This window comes from Lissotriton helveticus, chromosome 7 (genome assembly GCF_964261635.1).
Source record: "Lissotriton helveticus chromosome 7, aLisHel1.1, whole genome shotgun sequence".
NCBI lineage: Eukaryota > Metazoa > Chordata > Amphibia > Caudata > Salamandridae > Lissotriton > Lissotriton helveticus.
The window spans coordinates 195,784,245-195,810,402 of record NC_136068.1 but is presented as its reverse complement, the minus strand read 5'-3'; the positions used below and the strand labels follow the sequence as shown (position 1 = coordinate 195,810,402).

Sequence of the window (26,158 nt, the reverse complement as noted above, 5' to 3'; positions counted from 1 at the left end):
GAATGAGCTGCTGCTGCTGCGCCAGGCACCGGCACGATAGCTGCGAGGTGGCATTGCCAATCACATAGTTTGACCGGGTGTAAGCTGTCAGCCGGGTCAGTAGCTGACGGTGGCGGCGCCGGTCCGTGTTGCGCTGTTTAATCATTGCAGCTGTGTTGGCCTCCATGGCTGCAGTCATGCGGGTCATCCCCTCCCCCACACCTGCCATGGCTGCCGTCATGCGGTCCATCCGGTCCCCCACCCCTGCCACATTGCGGCCAATGTTATGCAGCTGCAGCTGTATGGCCCCTTGCCGGCGTGCCTGCATCTGGTGAATCCGGAGCATGCGACGTTCGACACTCATGCTCGGCAGCCGCTGTCCATTCCCCCTGGTGCTGGGAGCATTGGTCTGCAGGCGAGCCCTGCCACGGCTGCTCTGCTGGCCTGCCACAGTGGGTGGCCGCTGTGTCGCCGCTGTTGCGGGACCTGATGTTGGTGCCCCAGCTGCTGGTGGTGTCAAGCTAGGCATTGCTGGTGGGGCAGAGGCTGGAGGCACAGTGGTGGTGGGCCGGGCTGCAGGTGTTGGTGCAGCGGCAGAGGCTGGAGGCACAGTGGTGGTGGGCCGGGCTGCAGGTGTTGGTGCAGCGGCAGAGGCTGGAGGCACAGTGGTGGTGGGCCGGGCTGCAGGTGTTGGTGCAGCGGCAGAGGCTGGAGGCACAGTGGTGGTGGGCCGGGCTGCAGGTGTTGTTACTGCGGCAGACGCAGGAGGCTGTGTGTGTAACTGCTCCTCCTCGTAATCCTGTGCATCCTCATCTATGTGCAGCCCCTCGCTGTCGCTGCTGTCAGCGCCACCTGTGAGGGGAAGTGGACGTACATTAGTTGCATGTATCTGTCACACGTGCACTTGCTACATGCATGCTGGGTGACATTCCCTGACTGCCTATAGCATTGCGTACTTTTTGCCCTGTCTGGCTGCATTGGGGTACTTGTACATTGTGGCCACACTACATGTCCCACAATGCTTTAGGGCATTAACTGATGTGCACCGATGGCATGACTTTGGAACATTATGGGAGGCTATAGGGTCATGGCCATTCATAGGGGACAGGGTCGCAGTCGCATGCCACTTACCTTGGCTCTCTTGGGTGGGGCGGGATGAGTCCATTCGGGTGACTCCAATACACGCCTCTTCCTCCAGCGTGTCCTCAACGCGATCCTCCAGGGGGGTGTTTTGAGGGACTGTAGGTCCTCCCCCCTCCAGTGCCCAGGGACTCTCCCAGTCTCTCGGCGACCCTCTCCTTGGCACGACCTCGGAGGTCGTACCACCTTTTCTTCAGGTCTTCCAGTGACCTGTCGGCCACACCCACAGAGTTCACTGCGGCGGCTATCCTGAGCCAGATCCTGCGCCTCTCCTGCTCGGGCACCCTCCTTGAGTCTTTACCAAAAAGTTTGGAGTGGTTCTCCCCCACCCCTTCAATTAGGTGCTCCAACTCTTGTTCCGAAAACTTGAGTTTCCTCTTGCGCCCGGGGTTGCTGGGCCCAGGTACTGCATCCTCTGCCATTGCTGCAGTGGTATTGGAGGTGGTAGTCCAACTTAGCAGGTGTCCTTGCAGGAGCTGTCTCTGTTGCTGCCTCGAGGTCTGCCTCACTGTGGTGAATGGGGGTGGGAACTGGCTGCTTCCTGGTTGTGATGTCATCGCTGTGCTCCAAATGCGACTTCCCGTTTTCTCGATCTCGCGCTATTTGCGGTCCCGCTATTGACGATCTCGCTATTAGAGATATCGCTATTAGAGATATCGCTATTAGAGATATCGCTTTTAGAGATATCGCTATTCCGACACGGATGTTGCCGGAAATAGCGTTTTTAATGCGAATTTCGATGATCGGGAACGCTATTTGCGGCCGCGTGTGATTCGCTTTTTATTCTCTAAATACATCATGAATTCCGTTTTGCGTGTTCTTAATAGCGATTCGCTATGGATCGCTATTAGGGGCTCGCAAAACGGCCCGTTGATGAATCAGGCTGATAGTTCGAAACAAGATTCCTGTGGGACTCATTCGTCTTATTATCAGAAGAGATAATTAATCGATGGACAATTCAGTCCCATTCCTGACAAACACTCAATGGAAAGACTTTCTCTTTTTGCAAAGATGCATTTCTCACATCAAAATACAATAGTGCTATACAAAAGGTGAAGATAGTTTAGGTCGAAACGTCGACAGTCACATACATGGTTGTAATGTGATTACATCTTTGAGGATACCTCACAGAGCAAATGACAGGATTCTTTCTGTTTAGAAGTAATACAACCGCCATTGAGTGCAGATAGTGCTTTTTTGTGATCCTGCAAATTATTTTCACACTTTGTTGAGCAGCTCGTCGTCTGCACTATCGGCACATTTTGGATCACACCACTGTATTTTGATTTGAGAAATACATCTTTGCAAAAAGAGAAAGGTTTGCTAAACTTTATGTGTACTCATTGATTGATTCTCACAAATGTGACTGAATGTGCATTCGAGTAATTCCATTGCCTTGGAGTTTGGGGCCAATAATTCACATGGTACTCTCCAAAGATCAGATGGAATTTCAGTACACACCGAGCAACTTTGACAGAGCCATCAAATCTCTATTGTGGAAATAATGTGTTCCTAATGCACTAGCCATGACAGAACATTGAGGGGCATATTTAGAAAGAAGTGACGGAGCGCGACATTAGCCTTTTTGGCTTAACGGCGCACTCCATCACTTCTGAGACGCAGGACTGCACCATATTTACAACAATACTGTGCAGCCCTGCGTTTCCTCGTGCGCTGGTGCTAATTACAGCTGCCTAGCGCTGACACCCTTGCACCATGTGCAGGAAGGTGTCCCTTCCTGCACATAAACAATCTTAAATGGCGATTTGTAACTTCTGTGTGTGCTGCTTTGTGCAGCACACATCGAAGTTGCAACTCGTCATATTTTAAATGATTGTTTATGTCCAGGAAGGGATACCTTCCAGCACTTAAACAATGATGCAAAGCGTTTTGCTGTTTCTATGTGTGCTGGGCAATGCAGCACAAATAGAAACAGCAAAAATGAGGAGAAATAAAGCATTTCTCCTCATTGTGCCATGTTAAGATCAGGTTTTTTTTGGTCTTAATTTTAGCGCTGCCCCACATTTTTGCCACCCTTGTAAATATGAGGCAGCATCAAAATCAGTGGGTGTTGCGGCATTACACCCACTGAAACAACCATTGCCACCTCTTTCACCCTAAGTATATCGTGAAAGGGTGCACTATTTACAAGGCAGCATTAAGCCACGTTAAGGAATACGACTCATTACATCGCATACCAATTCCACGAGTGCCATTACAACGCAGGTATTACTATGCGATGTCAATGACAACGACATACCATTACATCGCAAACTTTTACCACAACTATACCTTTACCACGCATGCCATTACAACGCAAAGGTGTGCGTGGTAAAGGTATACTCATGGTAAAAGTTTGAAAGGTAAGTGACTTTACCCCCGACACTATCCTAAACCCTAAAACACTACCCTACACTACATAAACACCACAAAACTACCCTAAACCCCAAAACACTACCCCCAGCACGACCCTCCCCTGACCCTCAGTCCGGTCCCTACACTCAAACACTACCCTGCACGACCCCCCAACACTACCCTAAAACACTACCCTTCACTATACAAGCACCACAACACTACCATAAACCCTAAAACACTACCCCAGCATGACCCTCCCCCACCCCCAGTCCGGTCGCTACCCTCAAACACTAGATTAGATTAGAATACTTGTAGAGCGCATGGCTGCCTCAGCAATAAAGCGTCCCAGCGCTGAAGCCAGACGAAGTGGAGGGCAGGCGAGGAATTAAAGTTGAGAGAAAAGCCAGGTCTTCACAAGCCGTCTGAAGACTTGGTGATCAAAGTTGCTGCGGATGTGAAGACCGAGAGAGTTCCATAAGGAAGGGGCCAGTGGCCTGAAGGAGCGACCGCCAGATCTGGTCCTTCAAATGCGTGGGATTCGTGCGAGGATCAAATATGCCGAGCGCAGCGCTCGCGGTGGAGTGTAGAGGGTGCACAGGTCGCTCAGAATATCTGGGTTGATGCCTGTCAGAATCTTATGCATAGTGCAGAACGCTTTAAAATGCACTCAGTGTTCAAGGAGCAGCTAATGCAAGCGGTAAAGGAGGTTGGAGACATGGCTGTACTTGGGAGGGGCGAAGATGGCGCGTGCTGCAGCTTTCTGGACCCACTGCAGTCGGTTCAGCACAGACTTATTAGAACCCAAAAGAAGCACGTTGCATTAGTCCAATCGGGCCAGTATAGAGGCTTGGATGATCAGCTGCCGCGTTTGGGCGTCAAATAGGCCAAGTTTCGGCTTAAGGCCACGCAGCAGCCCAAAACATTTCCCGGCCACTGATTTGGCATGTGTCTCAAAGATGAGATCTTTGTCAAGCATGAAGCCCAGGTTTTTCACTGCAGGTTTGGGGGCATGAGGGACTCCAAGGGCCGGAGGCTACCATTCGTTGTTCCAAAGTAGGGAGTCTTTGCCATTCAGAAGGATCTCAGATTTAGCAGAGTTCAGCTGCAGGAAGTTAGCTATCATCCACTCTGCAAAGGCCAATATGTTTTCTTTCAATTTCGCTCTTTCCTGGCTGGGATTGTTAGACAGGGTGATCACCAGTTGGGTGTCGTCAGCGTACGACACCAGGGAAATTCCTCTTGCTTTGGCCATCCGCGAAAACACTACCCTGCACAACCCCGACACTACCCTAAACCCTAAAACACTACCCTACACTACACAAACACAACAACACTACCATAATAAACCCTCAAACACTATCTCCTGCAAGACACTCCCCCTACCCCCAGTCCGGTCCCTACACTCACACACTACCCTTCACGACCCTCTGATACTACACTAATCCCTAAAACACTACCCTACACAAACACCACACTACCCTAAACCCTAAAACACTACCCCCTGCATGACCCTCTCCCACCCCCAGTCCGGTCCCTACACTGAAACACTACCCTGCAGGACCCTCCGGCATTACCCTAAACCCTAAAATACTACTCTACACTACACGAACACCACAGCACTACCCTAAACCCTAAAACACGACCCCAGCACGACCGTCCCACTACCCCCAGTCCCTACACTGAAGCACTACCCTGCACGACCCCCGACACTACCCTAAACCCTAAAAAAGTAACCCCCAATCCCCCTTACCACTCTCGCCTCGTGGTTCCTCTGTCCTGGTTCCACCGTCATCTGAGGGTCGGTGCGCGGTGCACGTCATTGTGAGGAAACGGAAGAGCCTCAGTTGCCTCACAACGATGTGGCTAGCCATTACATAGCATGCGTTGTAAAAGCGCATGCGATGTAATGGTATGCGTAGTAATGGTTACGCATTGTTACATCTCATGCGTTGTAACACATGCGATGTAATGACTTGCGGTGAAACAGCCACGTTGTAATGCTGGTTCACCACGTTAAGTGGCTTAATACTGCCTTGCAAATAAGGCAAATCTTGTATTGCCACCAGAACTTCAAAGAAAGTGACTTTCCTGTGGCAATAGGGACTTGTAAATATGCCCTTTCATTTCATAGACACAGCTAAAATTACAGCACTGTTGACATCAGTAGTGAAATCGTATCTCACATCAACATTCATGACATCCATGATATCAAGAACTCAACCAATTGACTTTGCTTCTGTTAGTTATGTTGGCTCAACTTTTGGCCATGTCTTGCAGGTTGTGGATGAAGGATCTAGCTTTGAGGGTGGATGGGAAGAGTGCTGTGGTCCAGTCACACTTTGACTATACCCAAGGGCCTGGTCAACCGAGAGAACAGCATCAAGCACTTTTGCGTGGTGGAAGTCTTAGTTAATATTTGCCCAACTCTCATCACTCTATGGTCTTGGTAGAGCGGTGATACAATGATTGAAGATGAATGGTGTTGTAATATTTATCTTTCAAGATAGATTGGACTACAGCACTGCATTAAATTATGCGATTCTTTATAACTATCCTGGATAAAATATTCAGATTGCAGGAAAACATATCAGTTATAGCAAATTGAAATTAAATACGTTAGGACTGCTCAAAATAGTTACTGATATAATTTCAATTATGTGTATCTTTTTAGGTAGAGCTTCATGTGCACCTTGATGCAAGCATTCGGCTAGAGACAATATTATATTTTTCCAGGTGAGCTGTTTAAAATATTGTCACGTCAAATTAATGAATTTAGTATGAGGTCCGTCTGCACATGTAGTTGTACCTGTAGAGGGTAAAATATAATACACAAAAAAATAAGTGTTGCAGTAGTTTTTATCCAAATTAAATTTTTTACAAAATACAGAAATGTACCAAGATTCCTTGTAGTTAAGAAATGTGTGCATACTAATGAAAAATCAGTTCTCATTTCATCTTTTAAAGAAGGTATTACGCAATTGATAAAACAAGTCTTGTAGCTAAATGCATGAAGAAGGCATTTAGTACAAAAAAAGAACTCCTATTTAGCAGAATCACACTCCTTCTGCCCAATCAAATGCTCGTAGAGAAGAAAGCCTTTATGTGGGTGGATTTTAAGGCCCTCTCTCGCTACTACTGCTTAAAACTCATTTTCTGGTGATCAGATAGGCCTGGTGACACTTGTGCAATTGAAATGGACACAAAAAGGGTGAATAACATGTATGTAATTGAAGGAGCCAGGTGTCACATTCTAGATCTGCCCTAGAGCCTCAAGTCAATAGTATTTTTCTCAGCATGAAAGCGTGTGGGGGGAGAAATTGTTAGCAGGTCAATCAGTTTAATTCCAATTCCCATGACTCTTAAGAATTACATTACAGACTACCAAATAGGGTTAGATAATTTATTACAATGCCAAAAATAACTGAACTTACAGACACCTCAGAATGAGGGTGTAGAAGTACATTTGGACTAATACAAATCCAATTCTATGAATGAAATTAAGGTGGTGCAACACGCACAGAACAAGTAGTTCAAGAATCAGGATGCAAAACATTAGGAAACAAACGTCCAAGTTCTCCTGTATCAAAATTGTGGGAATAAAGCATTAATCTGTCCCTACACTAACACTAACGTGAGGTCAGTACATGAGCATTTCCCAGAGCAGGATCAGTTAAGTTGTCAGCCTGTGAGATCTTCCTTAGAAGTCTCCCCACATCCTTTGGGTCAGGTAGCATGAAGCCAAGGAGCTCGTTCTGAGATGCTCTCTCTCTCTCGACAAAGAAGTGCCCTAGTTAGGATACATCAATAGAGAAGATGACTACCCAGAGTCCTTCACGGGACACGCCATCTGGTTACACCACATCCTCAAAGGTACTTTTCCATTGGCAGCGATGCCCCTGTGCAGCAGTGAGATGACCTTGATTCCCAGGCCCTTTCCGATGAGAAAGTACAACAACTCTCCACTATCAATATCAATGTTCAATGTATCGTCTTGCCTTCTCACCTAACTAATAAAACAAAGACATTATTCTAGATGATTCTTCCACCTGCAACAGAAATGTGAGAAAGAACAGAATCCAATATGCACATGAAATTCAGCTGTTAATTCTAATGGAAGAGCTTCCAGGAAAAATGCATTTCAGGCCACAGAATTCAGCTAACATAAGTGAAATGGAACATGAGTGTTACGAATTTATGTAGAAATAAGGCACATTCAATTAATATTTCTACCTACATATAACATGACACGATTAATAAACACATTCAGTAATAAATGATTGTCAGTTGCGCAACACAAGTACTTCTGTTAGTGTTTCTAGTGCTCACATTCAATTACTTAACATTAATTGTTCACATATTCTATATAGTGGCGTAATAAGTCACATTCTAGTTACCATGTTATAAGATTTTAACACTTAGGTTAACACAACATAAGATTATATGCGGATGCAGTCTACAAGTGTGATTATAATGCACCCCTACAATGAAAAATTAATTTTCCACTACATCATAATGATTTGAGGATACTGGATAACAACCACAAATCCAAAAGGCAGGTGGGGTGTGGTGGTCTTGATGGATTGCCACAGCTTCATGTAACCCTTCAAGACTTTTCTCAGTGCTCAGATGTAGATAAGATAGGTTCCATTGATGAGGTTACAAAGGATGAAATATCTAATTCTGTAGGTAGAGCCAGGGGGTTTGGGGGCTAGGAGCTCAGTGGAAAAGTGCCTTTGCTAGAAATGTAGGGGAGTGATGCTGAGGTTATGTGGTTATGTTTTTTGTTTTGAACAACACTTTTAGTTAAATTGCTTACTTCACAGGCTTATCCAGAATGAAAAGTAATATATTGTGGCGGAAGGTGCGCACATATGATGGTAAATTGGAGAGTATAAACTCCACCAAGTACATAGTACTGCACTTTACATATACGTGCTTGTACACAGCAAATTATGCAACCAAGTCTATACAGTGGGCTGTTAAAAAGCATCCTCTTGTGCACTGGTGAGTGTCTGGTGGTCCCCAAGTGAGCTGTGTTAAAGTTCACAATCTGATAAATAAGAAATTCAGGTCAGGCTGAAAGAGCAACAAAATTACTCAATATTCGTCATTTCCAATATGCATATGAATACATGAAGATACATAAAAATGTAATACAGCCCATTATGGTCATCTCTAATGTTTTATCAAAGAGTTTGCAGTAGTAAAATCACCATCTTTCTAGCTTTCAGGAACAGGCAGACCTTTGTATGAAACACACATTTTTCTACACAGTTTTGACATTTTACTGGGACATAGCCAATTTTTCCTATTTTCCGTGCTTTCAACCGCCTGCCAGTTAGTGGTAGAAATGGAAGCCAATAAAGGGTCCCGGAAAAGTATATATTTATGAAAAGTAGACAATTCTGAATTCAGCCACGGGTCATTTGTGTAGCTCCTTCAAGGTTTCCCCCTAGAAAGTAACAGTTGAAATATTTACATTTTGAAATGGAGTAAAAAAAGCAGCCATTTGTCCCTATGTTTTCACCTGTAACTTCTCTTAACTATGGCACATTTTTTAAACCATATACCGTTATGTCCGCTGGACCCTTCTGTTTGTGGGGATATATAGGGCTTATAAGTTCTCTAAGAATTTATAAGCCCTTAAGAGCCAATAACTGAGCTGCACTTGCAATGTTTTTTTTATTGTGTACTGGGCATAAGGCAATTCATTTGTATCATACAGCAGTATTAACAACTACCTTGCTTTTCGTAAGGTCATCAAGACCCATCTTTTCCCTCCGCCGTAGGTCTTCCTTTTTCTGCAGATTCTCCTTTCTGTTGCTCAGCGCCGGAACGCCCCTTCACTGAGGCAGCTGTGCGCTCTACAAAACGTTATAACATAACATTTGGTAAATTATAAAGAGTGAAAAATAGGTATCAAGAAAAACTATGTACTTCCGAAATGGGAATAAGATATGGAGTTTAGAAGCAGTGGTTATTTGCACATCTTTGAATTTGTGGGTACTCAAAGTAGCATGTAAATTAGAGGGCATTTTCCAAAATGGCTTTTTTTACACACTGTCTTACATTTGGAAGGCAGAAATGCATAGATAGACAATTGGTAATAGCACTTGTTCTACTATTCTATGTTCCCCTAAGTCTCCCGATACAAATGGTACCTCACTTTTGTAGGTAGGCCAAGTGCCCGCAAAAGGACACCGCCAAAACACAACGTAGACACATCACATTTTTTCACTGGACACTGACCCTTTTTTTTTTTTTGCAGTGTGCCTAGCTGCGGACTTCTGGCCCTAGATCAGCCAGCACGTAGGGAAAAGTAGCAAACCTGTAATGTTTTGGAAACTTGACACCCAAGGGAATCCAGAATGAGGGTGACTTGTGTGGCTCTCACCAGATTTGTAAAAATAAAACACATTTTCCTCCCATTTCTGTGATGGAAAGCTCTGGAACCTGAGGGGAGCCACAAACATTCCCTCAAGTCTCCCAATAAAAATTGTACCTCACTAGTGTGGAAAGGCCTAGTGCCCATGTAAGGATATGGCCTAATGTGCCCCTAGCATGACTCTGACTGTTTCATGACACTCACAGGAGAGCTAGTTCGACCTTCCATTTCAACTTTGTAAATTGTAATATGTACTTTTATATCCCTAATCGCTCCAACTTCAGTGTTCATTTGATATTATTTAGTTAATGTTAGATCTGGGGGTCTCTAGTTGGCAGAGGTAGGTACCACTGTCCAAATAGGGACCCTTGCTTCTAGTTAGGGCAAGGAGATAACCCTCTGAGATAACCCCTGCTCACCCTCTTGGTAGCTTGGCACGAGCAGTCTAGGCTAACCAGAGGCAATGCGTAAAGTATTTGTACCAAAACTCACAGTAACACAGTGAAAACACCACAAACTGACTCCACAACAGTTTAGAAAAATAAAGGTATTTTAATCTAAACCACACAAGACCAAAACGACAAAAATCCAACATACACAGTTCAAGAATATGGTTTCAAAAGAGTTCTTAAGGTTGTGATAGAATTCTCTACGTTGTGATAGAATTCTCTACAGATGCATGAAAAGTTCACAGTTGCGTCACGTTTACTCACAGTACCTTTGAGTTGCAACAAAGTTCCAAAAGCAGAAGCTGGTGCGGTGGAAAACAAGCGATGTGTTGCTCCTGAGACCCTGGGGAGGCGTTTGCGACAGCCCCGCTGCAGCAGCGGGCGTGTTGCGACGAATCCGGTCTGTATGGGGAGGAAGGCCACTTGTATGGATTCCGGTGCGTAGGTTCCGTAGGAAGTCTGTTCTCGCAAAGGCACGATGCGACGATCTCGAAGGGGCTGTGACGATCTCCGGGGCGATGATGCGCGGTCCAGGGGGGATCTTCTCTCTCGCAGCTCCTTGATGCGATGGTTCTGCGACGATGCTCGCAGCGACGTGATGCGGTCCGCAAGCAAGCGGTGCGGCGTTCTCACCCAGCGACGACAGGCTCTGCGACGATACTCGCAGCGATGTTCGATTCTCCCGCACCGGTCTGGTGTGTCCCGCAAACGGAGGATGCGACGTCGCTGCGACGATCTCGACCTCCGTAGCGGCGGGAAACTTCTCGCACTGTCGGGGATGCGCTCCGCAAGCGAGCGATGCGACACTTTTCAGTTTCAAAAGTCTCTCAAGCTTAGTTTCAAGCTTCCCAGCACAGGTACAACTTCCAGAGGCCCCACAGCTGCATCAAGCACTCTAGGAAGGACCGAACTCTCTCAGCAGAGTTCAGGGAAGCTGGGGGTGAAGTCCTTTTGTTCCTGGGACTTCAAAACAGGGAGCCAGCTCTACTCAGGCCCTTGGAGATTCCTTCAAGACAGGGGACACAGCTCAGCAGCAAAGTCCTTCCCCTCTCCTTGGCAGCAAAGCAGCAGGTCAGTCCAGCAGAGCAACAGCAGGACAGTCTTCCTTCTTCAGTTTCAGCTTTCTCCTTGGCAGAGGTTCCTTCTTGATTCCAGGATGATCTAATTTTCTGTTGTCAGGGGTCCCGTACTTATACCCCTAAAGTCTTTGTTCTCTTGGTGCATGTGGGCCCTGAGCCCGGTCTGAACCAGTTCTGGGTGGTTCCTGAGTACTTTGTTTTGCTGGCTGCATCTTTCCTTTCAGAGTGAGGGGCAGGGTCCTCAGTCGCCCAGCAGGAGGTGGAGCCAGCATTGTGGAAGGCAGGCACAGCCCTATTCAGGCCCAGGTGCTAACTCCTCCCACCACTCCAGTTGCAATTGCAGTCATTCAGCCTAGTGCTGACTCATCCAGCCTCCTGGGGAATCGCCCAGCCCCTGTCACTCTCAAACCAGACAGTCAATACACAAACAGGCCCAGGCACCCAGAAGGGTCAGACAAGAGAACAGCAACTTTCTAAAAGTGCTGTTCTCAAACACAGGATTTAAAAACAACCTTTCCTAAAAGATGTGTTATTAAATTCTGAGTTCAGGGATACTAGATACTTATGTCCTATCTTGTTCCTATGGGAAGAAATGCTGTTAACCACTGTAGCCAGCATCCCCTATGTTAACCTATGGAGCAAGATAGCCTTACAGTAGTGAAAAACTAAAGTGGCTGCCATTTACTACCAGAGCATGTCACCTGCACTAGTACATGCTCTACCTTTTACATACACTGCAACCTGGACACTGACCAGGAGGACATGGCAGTTCTAAACTGCACACAGGCACTGCAGTGTCAGGCCTGAGACATCATTTTAGGGCTACTGCTGTGGGTGGCACAATCAGTGCTGCAGGCCCACTAGTAGCATTTATCATCACCAGCCCTGGCACACCCAGTGCACTTTACTAGGGACTTCATGGTGATACAAATATGCAAAACATGTATATCCAATCAGAATAACAATTTACATAGGGAGCACTTACACTCTGGCACTGATCAGCAGTGGCAGAGTGTCCAAAGCATCGAAACCAGCAAAAGCGAAATCCAGCACAGCATCAAAAATACAGGAGGTAGAGGCAAAAAGATAGGGGAAACCACGCCAAAGATGCCAGGTCTAACAGTTAACAAGTCATTTTTAAATCTGTAACCCTCACCATGAGTAACTGTAGTACTTATACATTTTGTTACCTCTACCACGTTACTTGTAATTTCTCATGTAATGCACTACACTCTATTATAAAGTGCTCTGACACCTCAGGGTAAAGTACGCTCTATATAAAATTGCATAAATAAAATAAATACATATTAAAAAAAAAATCCCTGGTGCCAAGTGGGCTTTCTGCCCCCCCCCAGGGGGGTATATCTGGGGTTAGTGCCCACATCTTCCCCTGGGGGACACAGAAAGACTAATATATTTTAGGTGGGTGCATGGTCTTGCCCATTGTGGGCAGCCCCACCCCTCTTTCATGAGTAAAAATCCCTGGTGTCTAGTGAGTTTTCTGCCCCCACTGGAGGGTATATCAGGTTAATAACCCCCAAACTCCCCTCCGGGGAAGGGGGCAAAAAGACTGTCCCTTTTGCGTTTTGAGGGGTGGGGGCATTGGCATGTCCATTTTGGGCAGTCCCCACCCCTACGTATTAAAAAAATAATCCCTGATGCCTAGTATGATTCCCCCTCCCCCTGGGGGGGGGGGGGGCAGAAAGACGGAATATGCTCATAGAAATTTGGGAGGAGCAGAGTCACTTGCGCAAGGGTCCGCCCCCCAGTGTTTAGTAGTAGATCCCTGCTTTGGGATCGCCCTCCTGTGATGATCCCCATTCAGGGATCCACTAGGGAAGGGTACCATTGGGAGGGGGGAGATTCCCCCTTTCCAGTGCTACCTCTCCCATGTGTTTCGGTGCTCGGGAGGCTTAGATTGTTATGTTATGTTATGTTCATTTTGTCTTTTATAGCGCACGGCTACTCAGAAAGAGTGTCCCGGCGCTTTATTGACACCTGAGAAAGACAAACACAACACAAAGATAAAAGACGGAATCAGCTAAAAAAAAAAGGGAGTCTAAAGGGCAAAGAGCCAGGTTTTAAGGCCCTTCCTGAAGGCCAACAGATTCGAGGTGCTACGCAATGCCAGAGGCATAGTGTTCCAAAGCTGTGTAGCCTGCAGCCTAAAGGAGCGACCTCCAATGCGGGCCTTCTTCACACGAGGGACCAAGGCAAGAAACATCGATTCTGATCTCAGAGATCGTGCCGGATGGTACAAGGCGAGCCTCCTTTGCAAATATTTAGCCCCAGATGCGTGGAGAGCCTTATGGGCCAGGGTCAAGGCCTTGAAAGCTATCCGCTTCCGGATAGGCAGCCAATGGAGAGACTGCAGAAGACCGGAGGCTCTGGCTCGCCTGTGAAGGCCAAAAATGGCTCGCGCGGCCGTATTCTGGTCTACCTGCAGCCGTTGCAAGAGGTACTCCGGCAGGCCCAAGTATAGGACGTTGGAATAGTCCAATCTTGAGCCAATTAAGGCCTGTACCGTCGTCCTCCTGTGATCCTCAGAGAGCAGAGGAAGAAACTTCCGAAGCATCCTGAGGAGGGCAAAGCAGATGCCAGTAAGGGCAAGGATCTGAGATCTTAAAGTCAGACCATTGTCTATCTTGATCCCCAAGTTCTTAGCCAACTGAGACGAGCGAGCTGGAGGAGACATATCGGCGGGCCACCATTCCTGCCAGTCTGGATCGGATTGACAACCGAAGAAGAGTACCTCCGATTTATCTGAGTTGCACATGAGGCTGTTCAGCTGGAACCATTTAAAAACAGCCCCAAGGCACTCACGGATACTCTCTCCATCAAAATCCTCTCCTTTCCTGCAGGTAAAGAGGAACTGGGTGTCGTCGGCATAGGATACGATCTGGGCCCCAAAAGATTCAGCCAATGCCGCCAGAGGGGTCATAAAGATGTTAAATAGAGTCGGGCTCAGCACCGAGCCCTGCGGGACTCCGACTCCCAAAGGCGGCATCTCAGCCGAGCTGGATGAGGCCCAGACCATTTGTCGACGGCCAGCTAGAAACGATCTAAACCAGCTAAGCACCGTCCCCCTCAGACCGATCTCATGAAGTCTGACGAGCAGACCCTCGTGGGGGACGGTGTCAAAGGCCGCCGACAGGTCAAGCATTATCAGCATGGCTTTGCCGCCCGAATCCAGTGCCTCCTTGATGGCTTCAGAGACCTCCAGCAGCGCCGTCTCAGTACTAAGGTTAGGGCGGAAACCAGATTGAGTGGAGTGAAGCAGATCGTACGATTCCCAAAAATTGGAAAGCACAATGTGCACATGCTTCTCCAAGATTTTGGCCAACGCAGGGAGGAGAGAAATGGGCCTATAGTTGGCCAAGACCTCGGGATCAAGACCAGGCTTCTTAATGAGGGGGATGACCATTGCCTGCTTCCAGGCCTGAGGGACCACCCCCCGGTTCAAAGAGAGATTCAGGAGGGGATTCGCCAACGGGTTAACCACTGCCGCCATCTTTGCCAGAAATTTGGCCGGGCACGGGTCAAGCGGCGAGCCCGATTTAAGATTGGCCATAAGTATCAATGACGAAGGGGCTGAAATAGGCGGGAAGTCTGACAGGACTGGCCCTAGAGGGACCGATGTAACTGGCCCGTCATCAGAGCTAGGAGAGATTACAACCTGCCTTAATGGAAAAGAGTCCAGAATCAGCTTTATCTTCGTAGTAAAGAAGTTGGCGAGATCAGAAACCCACGCCTCAGTAGGGGCAGTCTGGATCGAATTCGACCGCGGGCCGTAATATCCCTAACAATCGTGAAAATCTCCTTGCAGGAATTAGAAGCAGCCTCAATCCTCCTAGCAAAATAGCCTTTCTTCTCTACGAGGATATCCCGATGATAGGCCTTGACCATAGTTCTATAGGCGAGCCTGGCGGCAGAGTCGTACTGAGCACGCCAAGCCCTTTCGGCCACCTTGCCCTGCCTACGAGAGGCCACCAACGCTTCAGTAAACCACGGGGCAGAAACCCGTTTAGATACCGAGCGGGGGGCCATCGCAGGGGCTGGATCATTCAGCCTGTCCAGAAGCCACGTCTGCAAAGACTCCAGATCCCTATCCAAATCCCCCGTGAGGGGCCAAGGATGACCATAGGATGCCTGAGCCAGCATATCTGGGGGTCACCCGATGGTACGCTCTCGACGCTAATCCCTGCTGTCTGAGGGCCATGCTCGAAGGCTTCTTAGTACCCAATACATGAAAACTAATCAGCCGATGGTCTGTCCAGAGGACCGGTAAAAGTGCTGTCACCTCTATAGGGGACGTCGAGAAGACCTGATCCAAAGTATGGCCTTTATCATGCGTTGGTTCAAAAAGATAGGGGACTAGGCCCAAAGGGGCCATAATATCGGTCAATTTAATCGCATCTGGGTCCGAGCCCTCGTCCATGTGGACATTAAAGTCCCCAGCCAAGATACAGTGATCGGTTCTCAGGACCAACGCTGACATTACAGACTGCAGCTCATCAAAGAAAGAGCCAGCCGGGCCCGGGGGCCTATAAACTAACAGCCCTTTAACCGATTGATGCGGCGCCAATGACAAGGAAAAAGCAGGGATTCAGACCCTGTAATAGCCTCCGTCGGGATAATCGAGCAGACAACAGATTTACTCACTACGAGTGCCACGCCTCCGCCCCTCCCTTCCGATCTATCTTGCCTATAAAAATTGTATTTGGGGGGAATCGCTATGGCGATATCGGGATTAGATGAGACTCCTAACCAGGTCTCTGTCGGCATCAGACACAGCGGCTTTTCAGTGGACAGGAGATCAAAGAGCTCTTGAGCATGACTTCGCACTGATCTGGTGTTTAAAAGCAGGCAGAGATGCTTCCCACTGCCCGTCTCCCGGTTGGTTAGCGAAGATGGGCTGTTGGCAGGAAACCAGCCACAACCCGGACATCTCCTCTTACCCCTGTGCCGGCCAGGAAACACTTTATAGCACGCACAGGAAACCTTTTGGAAGGACCGCAGTTCCACAGATGTATAACAGACCATAATGACACTAGATGGAGTTAGTCACAATGGGCCAGCCCGCCCGCCGCTCGCCTCCGGGACGCTGACGGGCGCAGACGGGCTGGACTCTGGCGTGACTCCGGCGTCACTACGGCGAAACGCTGCGCGCAAACGCTGCGCGTAGAATGGCTGCTTTATATGCAGGTCAGCGTGTCCTTGTGACAGCTGGTCTGCTACCCGGAAATGGCCAGGCGTGGAAGAAGACTCACTCAAGATGGCGGCCAAACCTGATGTGAGACAGGGACCCGCAAAGCGCGGTGAAAATACAATTATAGCGCAACACCGACTAAAAGCAAGGTAAAGGAAAAATAAATGAACACAAATAACAAACGGGGATTTTTTAAAAACGCTACTGCGTTATTGAATAGCTCGCCCTGCAGCGCGCTAGGATGTTGTGATGTCGGGTCAGGCGTCCAGGAGGGAACAAACAGATTCCCCTTACTTTTTATAATTGTAAACCATATGAACACATCCAGCTTTTTGCAGACGTAAAATGCAAAGAAACAGAGCCCCTATATTACATATTCCATTCCCTTTTATCAATAAAGCCCAGCTGTGAACAGGTCATCCATCGTAGGCACTCCCTGAGAAGGCCACTATACAGTTTAGAAAACACACCCTGCAAAAGAGTGAGTCGCAGCACTCTGTTTTCTTTTATGTTTATTTTAGAGGCAGCCTTCACGTTTCCCATTGATCTGGCCAAAATAAAGAAGGGCAGTTTATTTTATTGGCATTTGCAGTGTAGCTTAATTAAATATATTAGAGAGCAATGAAAGCAGGGGTTGCAAATGATCAACAAAATCATTAGGTCCATATTTGACATGTTTTGAGAATCGGTTTTTGCCCACTGGGAGAGCTCAGTGAGTAAAGCCCTCACTGGTAACATCTTGAGTAGTCACCGGGCCATGATTTCAAATATGAGGAAGTCTAACTTAGTTTTTTATTCTTCTGAAGTTTGTGCATTAAAGACCGTTACATTGGGTAACAGTTACATCTGTTATTTGCAGTGCTTAGAAATGACAAATTCAGAGGTAAGAAGCACTAAATTAAAACATGGTTTATTATGTTGCACTTGAGTATCTCTCTCATACTGCTCTTTGTGTGTGAAGTAAGTATGCAACTGGAATACATCTCCATTAAAAAAACACATTTGCACATATCTTGTTTATTGCCCATTTTTCATGCAACTTCAACTTCAGTTCAGAAACCAATATTCAAATTTACGTTTCTTAAAATCTAGGCTTCTTTCCAAAATAAAACCTTCATCTTGGAACTGTGAAAACCAATACGTGAACATGTGGAAAAACTTGCTTGGTGCTTAACCCCTTCGCTGCGGGGGTTATTCCCCCGCTGGACTGGGGGGGAGGGGGCGCGCACAGCGCCCGCATGCTCATCTACAGTGCTCCTGTGCTCAGGTGGATTGGCTACCGTGGAACGTTCAGCACAGCGGGGGAATCCTCCCCGCACCTGAGCGTTCCACGGGCCATGACGAGCTGAGCTCGTCATGAGCACCGGAGCGCCGTGGCTCATGATGAGCTCAGCTCGTCATGAGCATGGGAGGGGTTAAGTGATTCACACAACATACCACACCTAAACTGTCAAATTAACATAGGAATAAGGGTGAACAGCATTCTTGAATTGTATCAAAATGTGCATTCAACTGTTAGATAACAGACATAACATTAACTTTAAATGGTTTTGATGCGAACACTTGATGTTTTGACCCCAGTAATTTGCAGATCTTCATCAGGAGCAATTAATGTAGTCTGAAAATCAGATGATGGTCTGTGTGTTCCAAGTTAGAGGGGTGTCTATCCCACAATCGTGATAGGCTAATGAACTCTACTTGGGAATTCAGTGCTCTGAGAATGGGTGCATGCGTATTGGTGATGGTGAAGTGGCAACAAGTATTCAAAGACATGCCCTAGGTTATTGAAAATGCACACTCTGGTCAAAAGGCAGCCAGTCCTACAGAGGGTTCCTATTAGTTGACAGTTACAACCAAGTCTGATCACCATCAGGTGACAACTGGGAAATCGACGTACCAACGCGACTTAAGAGTGGTACAGAGGAACAAAGCAGCTGTAGAGGAGACTATCTCTGTCCTTGATGAGCCCTGACAGTTCCAGTGATGACAAAAACTGGCTGGGGACAGAGTGGCAACAGAGCAAATCTGTCTGTATAAGGGAAGTTCTAATCTGGTGGAAAAATGGAATCAGTTCAACTCGTTTGTCTAAAAGTCTGTAAAAGCCCTCTGTGAAAAGAAAATCCAGAAGTGCCTAACTAAAACTTAATGAATATCCTAAAATGACCTGAGTAGGACTATATCGAAAGTATAATCTTCTAACCATTTCATGAACCTGGTTTGTGCCACTACAACTAATCAACTTCAGTGGTGGCTGGTGACATTTGTAAGTGGTGAGACATAACATTTGTGGTGGAGTGCACCAGGGCTAGCGAGAATAGGGAGCCCGAGCGACTTACAGTCTCCCCCCCCCCCCCCCCCCCCCCAGGAAAAGTTTGAAAAAAGAATGGGCAAATGGCGCATTTTCAAGCAATTTGGAGAAATCAAGGTTTAATAAAGCAATTGTGTAAGTGCAGTTATTACATTAATAAAGAGATGTCATATAATAACATGGGTAGCCGCTTATTAAGTACAACCACAGAGCTTCATAACAGACTTCAAGCTAACAATGATGAGCACCTCACAGGATTTTTTAACATAGTAAGCAGGTCACAAACTAGCAGCATTCAATAAATGTTAAGATTAACGTATTCAGTGCATGTATAATCATGTGTAGGTGCACCATTGTGTCTGTGCATCCTTGCACATATAAATATACGTATTTGTCTGTGAGTGAGGCATTGTGGATTTTTTTCTTGTGTGCCTGTGCGCTTTTAGTTCTAGTGTGTACACACCTCTAAGAAGCATAAACGCTGATTGCTAATGCTCTTAGTTTCAGAAACCTTTCTATCTTCTTGATAGGTTTCTGAAGCTAAGAGCATTGGCACGCAGACGCAGTGTGTATATTCTCCCCCTGGTTTAAATCACAGGCATGCTATGTATAAGTATAAGGTAAACTAAAAGTATTTCGCCAGCAACCAATGAAGCAAAAACGTTAAATTAAAAGTTTTTCAAATTCTAATAATAATTAAAGTTCAGAATCTCAGAACATTCCTCCAAACAGTGAATGACGCTTCAAGGTGTGCCCAATCTCTTCATTTCTAAATGATGCTACTTTATGCAAAGGACTGGCCGGTCAGGCCGTTGTCATGTATTTGAAATTTAGAATATTTGGGTACAATCCATATATTCATAAATGTGCACAGATCAATTTACTTACCAAAGGCACAAATATACATGTCTGCGTGCTAAACATCCAAGTCAAATGCCTTTGTCTCTATGTTGGCCTTTCAAACCTGCACTTTGAAGAGGCTGCCCTGGCCAAAAAATCAAAAACATATTTTCTTGCGAGGCAACAGAGAAAAAAACGGTATTTCCATATTATGAGTTGCATAGTACAAAAGCAATCGAGTAAGATTAATTGGACCGAAGAAGAATTCAGAAACTTCAACACCCAAACTGAAATTGAATTCGGGCTGAATGATGTCATGCATTATGCTTTTTCAGAAACATTTCTATGCACCTTCGAGAAGCATACAGGATGCGTGCCTACAATAGAACTGTTTCTGAAGCTAGGAGCATTGGTACACATCCTATTTGCTTCTCGGAGGTGTGTGCCAGGCAAGCAGGTCCTAGCTTTGGAAACATAACATTCCTTGTAGATAGAAATGTTTCTGAAGCTAGGCCCTGCTGGCACTCACCTCTAATGCTTTTTGAAGGTGCAGTGCCTGTGATGTGACAGCAGGGCCAAAGGCTTCAGAAACATTTCGGTCTCCTCTGCACTGCTGCACACTCTCAGACTAGTATTTCATTAGCAGGAATGTAACTCACCCGAAAGTATTGGAGCTTGGCGCCGGCATTGCCGGATTTACATGAGCGCGCCAGAGAATTACATTCTTGTTTGGTAGGATAGGGACATTACATGATTTGCCCAGAATCACAGGAAGCTGAGCCGAATAACCCGATACTCGAACCTGGTTCTCCTCCGATGAACCAAATTTGAGTCTCTGCGACAAAGTTGTTAGCGTATCTCTGGCCGGTACAGCAGTGAGTAATGTCATGCTGCATCCTCTCCCTACCGTCCGGGACGGTCACTCACGGTTCATGATTTGTCCCCCGAGCTGATTTAATTGAATACATTTTACAGTGAGTCACACTCTCACAGACATGGATGTCTACAGTCTAACTCCGATATCACTTGAGGTCGGGGAGGGAAGAAGACACACAGTGGGCTGGGGCTGGCTGCTGAGCTGACACACACTACCTGCCTAGTTGTTTATCATGCGACTGCGATGATGACGACGCACAATACAACTAGGCAGCCTAGAACTGGAAGGCCAAGTAAGTCCAACCCAAGCAGCAACACAATCACCACCAGTTTCAATCGGAGTCACGGTGTACTGTACTCACGGAGTCAGTCTCTGAAATGAATCCTGTCTGCGCGATGTCGGACTCTCCGCTCAACTGTGATCGGAGAGATTATTCCAGGCTGGATTATTCCACTAGCAGAGATTATCCTATTGGAAGTTGTGTGCGAACTGCGGGAGTCCTCCGGTTCAGGAGGCCGGCCACGAGGTCATGGAGCACGCCAGGGCGCGGTGACGTCCCCACAGCGCCCAGCGCCGGCCAATCACCACTACATGGCTTGCCAATGGCCACATGTGATTGGCCATAATGTGCGGCAGGCTGAGCACAGCCACCCACCCACGTGCGGCACCACCATCCTCGTGCGCGGTAACTCAGCCAATCCTGGCGCAGCATTAACATCGCCACCGCGCCAGGATTGGCTAAAGAGCAGGGCTAATACTGCCCATAATGAGACCCGCTCCCCCGGTTCTCTGCCTGTGTGAGTGCTAGGGGAGGAGGAGGAGGGAAGGGGCTACTGCATGTGTGCGCATGCGTGGGCAAGTCATAAAAATTACTTGTCCTAAATGCGCACACTGCTGCTGCCCTCCCTGCCACGCTGCTATCACACTCATACGCTGCCAGCCTGCCACTCAATGCCGCAGGCCCGCCCCCCACACCCTTCCGTGATCGCGATGACGTCACTATTGTGACTCCGACCTCCAATCATTATTCTGTCGGCAGTGTCGGGCTGTTGTTGTATTGTGCTCTGCGCTCATAATTTTACTTTTTGGTGCGTGCACGAATGCGCAGTGTGACAGTGACAATCGTCCATGGCTTTTTGGGGTAACGCCGCAACGCCCCCAATGGACGAACCGCCACTGATCAACTTAGCTATCACCTTGCACCATGTTGGACTAATGAAGTGAACATTTCTCTGGCATAGGGTGTTTTTCCTGACTGCCTTAAAAATAGCCAGTCCTTTCATCTGCCAAAGAACCCTAGGCTGATGCGAAAAACCAAAATAACTGCTGGCTGGTTGGGAAAGTTAATATTCAAGCAAAGCTAATTGAAAGCACTGCGGCCATACAATTGAAACAACACATTTATGGCAACAAACTCCTGGCAATTTACTCTTTGATCAATTACGTTTAGATTTCAGACTGGTATTAAATACAGAGACCACCTTGCTCCAGGTGGCTTATGATGCCTTACTTATTATTATTATAGCACTTTATTCGGATAAAAAACAACATATCCATAAAAGTACAAGTTAAAAAACATACATCAGAATAAATATGGGCCTCCAATAATAAAGTACACAAATCATGGTGAAACAATCATTAAAATGATCGGCTAAAAACATACCATAAAGTGCATGGAATAAAGTGCATAGATTATAACATTGTTGCATAGAATTACGAGTGCGCACTGCAGCTCTCAGAAACGATCCAACCCGGAAGGTTAATTCATCATCGTTTAAACCTAACACCCTCCCATAGGCTGCTTTATAATCAATTTGTTCTAGAGTTTTAAAATAAGGGATCAAAAATCTTTTGGTGAGAAATAAGTAATAAGAACAAAAGAATAAAAAGTGCAGCATTGATTGTTTGTGTTGATTGTTACAGGGGCAGGGTAGAAGATCAAGATTGTTAGTAAAACCCACTGGAAATGACAACATGTATTTCATGGTATCTATTCTTAGCCAAAAAAGTAAACCCCTTTCCCAGCGGCCGATGGGTTTTAACAAATATCTTGATACTGCTGATGTCACATTCTCCATTTCCATGTATCTGACCAATGAGGATTTTTTACATTCAGTAGTTAGTCTAGCTTTTTTATACATGGCATACAGGGTCTTCTGAAGGGATTTACTGCTAATGGAGCTAGAGTCTAAGGGATTTAAAAATACATGTTCCAGGTTCACACTGGCTAGGCTTTTACGAACCGCAGCCAGCCATGCTATATACAACCCCCTGTCACAATTCAAACAGTCTAAAATAATCTCTCTAGTTAATGCTGCTGCAGGATTGTTCCAAATTCTCAACCAAAATAACGTAGGGCGAGCCTTAATATAATCTTCTATGTACGAAAGATTGAGTTCGCTATGGCTTGCATACTTGGATGAGGAAATAGGTGCACCCAGGAGTTTACGACAAAATCTTTTCTCTTCACCCTGGATGCAACCACTCGATGTGTACCCCCAGACTTCTGCACCATAGGTTGCAACTAGTATGCATTGAAGTCTATAGATCTTGAGGGTAGATGACTCCACCTCAGCACTCCTTGGCTTGGGAAACCCAAGTATGGTATTAATAGAGTTGGAGAACTTCCTCCTATGATGCCTTACACATTTTGGGCTCTGTACATTTGTGTCTTCTTAGTATCCTTGACACTCAAGCTGCCTTCAATACAATCACACTACACCTTATCTCAAGGTGGGGGTATCACTACATTGCATGCAATATATGACTACATTTTAGGGTCAGTATATAAATAGTGTTCTTGGTTCTACTTACACTTACTAACCAGGTAGGTATAGGCGGAGTTAAGAATAGCAACTGGCTTCTCTATCCAGTTCCCGACCTCACTATACAATAGTCTTAGGGCCTTATTTGTCGTTTCTCTCATTCTTACAGACAACTTTCAAGTGCTCTCTGTTTAACGTCTAAATATAGGCTTTTTTCTCCTTGCTTCACCATTCAATCCTCTAATTGTGATTATAAATTAAAATTGTGTACTTGAAAGTTGTTCTGATCTGCGTATTTAAGTACATTTACTTTTTTTCTCCCTGATTTAGTGCTTTATATTTGAAGTTTGAACAATGGTTCTCCTTCTTAATGTCATATTATAATATAATCATATGTTTATGATATTGTTATGTAATTATAAAACTTTACCATCACTAGCAATTGCGTTATGCCAATAGCATTATGCCAGCTGCTCCTAATGGTGATGTTAATATTTTACATTTACACCAACATCTTAAACTCAATATCCTCATGTAATGGAATTCCTTTCCTATTTTCAGAAAGAGGCAAATTCAGCTACCCGCAGACAATCCTGATGATCTTCGGCAGCATGTGAGTTGCAAAGGGCCGGCCAGTCTCACTGAGTTCCTTTCCAAGTTCATGATTTTCATGCCTGTAATCGCGTAAGTTGGATCTTTAGTTTGTTGACTGGAGCATTTTTGTTTCTCACTCCAGTAATATGTATGAATGTCTGTAGGGGTATCTAAATATCTTAGTATAGATACAAAGCAGTGGTGCCCTGTTCAAAAGTAAGCGTACATGAGAAGGAAGCTATAGGGATGGCGTATGTAGAGCAAGGGATACAGAAGAGGAGTGTTATGTACAGTATGAGGGGTGCAGCCTTGTAAGTAAAGGGGAGTGTCCTCAAAAATGGTCTACCATATTAGGTGGATGAGGTGGTATTATAAGTGAAGGAGGTAGGTATCATACTTTAAAAAAACTCTCTCAGGCGGAAAAACCTTCCAAGTAAGTACCTCTGCCCTTTGGAATAAGTTACCAAACACCCTCCGAACTATCCAGGAAGAACCTCTCTTCCGGAAAGCCTTAAAAACGTACTTGTTCTGTTAACTATCATCTTTTCATACAACTCTTAATTCAGCATAAGATCGCACAGGAGCGCCGGGACACCCCGTTGGGGTATCTGTGCGCTATAACAAAATACACTAAATAAATAAAATATCTAAATTTGAAATTAATTTCAGATGCTTGGCTAAGGAGCAAAAGACCTGGGGCCCGATGTAGGTAGGCAAATACCGGTTGGAAACAGCCGAAAATACTGATTTTCGGCCGTTTCCGACCAGTATTTGGATATTCAGATGTAGGGGCATGTTAAATTACAGAATCGGTCATTTTACCGATTCGGTAAAATACCGAATCGGTAAAATTACCGATTCTGTCATTTAACATGTAGGTAGCACTGTAATCAGTGCTACAAGGTTTTAAGAATTGGTTATTTACCACCAACTAGAAGTTGGTGGTAAATAATGAAAACCCTCCAAAAAGCATTTTTTTTGCTTTAAAAAATGTGGCATGTATGTCTGCAACATGTGCACCCATACACGATTGAGGGGTTCAACAGGGTGTCAAAGTGACACCCTGCCACCCTTCAATGTTTCCCCCAATTACGGAATCGGTATTTACCGATTCTGTAATTGCCATTCATTCCTTTGGGCCTACAGGCCCATAGGAATGAATGGCAATTACAGAATCGGTAAATACCGATTCGGTAATTACTGAATCTTACCGATTCGGTAATTTAAAAATAGAAATTATCTACATCCCATTTACCTACTCTTAAATACCGAATCGGTATGATTAGGTATTTAAGAGTAGGTAAAGCGAGATTACCTACATCGGGCCTGTTAGATCTGGGGGGTCTCTAGTTGGCAGAGGTAGGTACCACTGTCCAAATAGGGACCCTTGCTTCTAGTCAGGGCAAGGAGATAACCCTCTGAGATAACCCCTGCTCACCCTCGAGGTAGCTTGGCACGAGCAGTCTAGGCTAACCAGAGGCAATGCGTAACGTATTTGTACCAACACTCACAGTAACACAGTGAAAACACCACAAACTGACTCCACAACAGTTTAGAAAAATAAAGGTATTTTAATCTAAACTACACAAGACCAAAACGACAAAAATCCAACATACACAGTTCAAGAATATGGTTTCAAAAAGAGTTCTTAAGGTTGCGTTAGAATTCTCTACGTTGCGATGGAATTCTCTACTGATGCGTGAAAAGTTCACAGTTGCGTCACGTTTACTCACAGTACCTTTTAGTTGCAACAAAGTTCCAAAAGCAGAAGCTGGTGCGGTGGAAAACAAGCGATGCGTTGCTCCTGAGACCCTGGGGAGGCGATGCGACAGCCCCGCTGCAGCAGCGGGCGTGTTGCGACGAATCCGGTCTGTATGGGGAGGAAGGCCACTTGTATGGATTCCGGTGCGTAGGTTCCGTAGGAAGTCTGTTCTCGCAAAGGCACGATGCGACGATCTCGAAGGGACTGCGACGATCTCCGGGGCGACGATGCGCGGTCCAGCGGTGATCCTCTCTCTCGCAGCTCCTCGATGTGATGGTTCTGCGACGATGCTCGCAGCGACGTGATGCGGTCTGCAAGCAAGCGGTGCGGCGTTCTCACCCAGCGACGACAGGCTCTGCGACGATACTCGCAGCGATGTTCGATTCTCCCGCACCGGTCTGGTGCGTCCCGCAAAC

At 46.1% G+C, this 26,158-nt stretch overlaps 1 protein-coding gene across 3 annotated transcripts in view; it reads left to right on the top strand.

Annotated features, from left to right (window-relative positions):
• Positions 1-26,158, top strand: part of LOC144768344 (adenosine deaminase-like) — a 150,426-nt gene that overhangs the window by 14,775 nt on the left and 109,493 nt on the right. The window contains exons 2-3 of one of the 3 annotated variants that reach the window (XM_078651930.1): positions 6,146-6,207; positions 23,948-24,070. In XM_078651930.1, the coding sequence (XP_078508056.1) occupies positions 6,146-6,207; positions 23,948-24,070 (185 nt within the window). The remainder of the gene's footprint in view (positions 1-6,145; positions 6,208-23,947; positions 24,071-26,158) is intronic. The other 2 variants (XM_078651929.1, XM_078651928.1) reach the window with 2 other exon arrangements.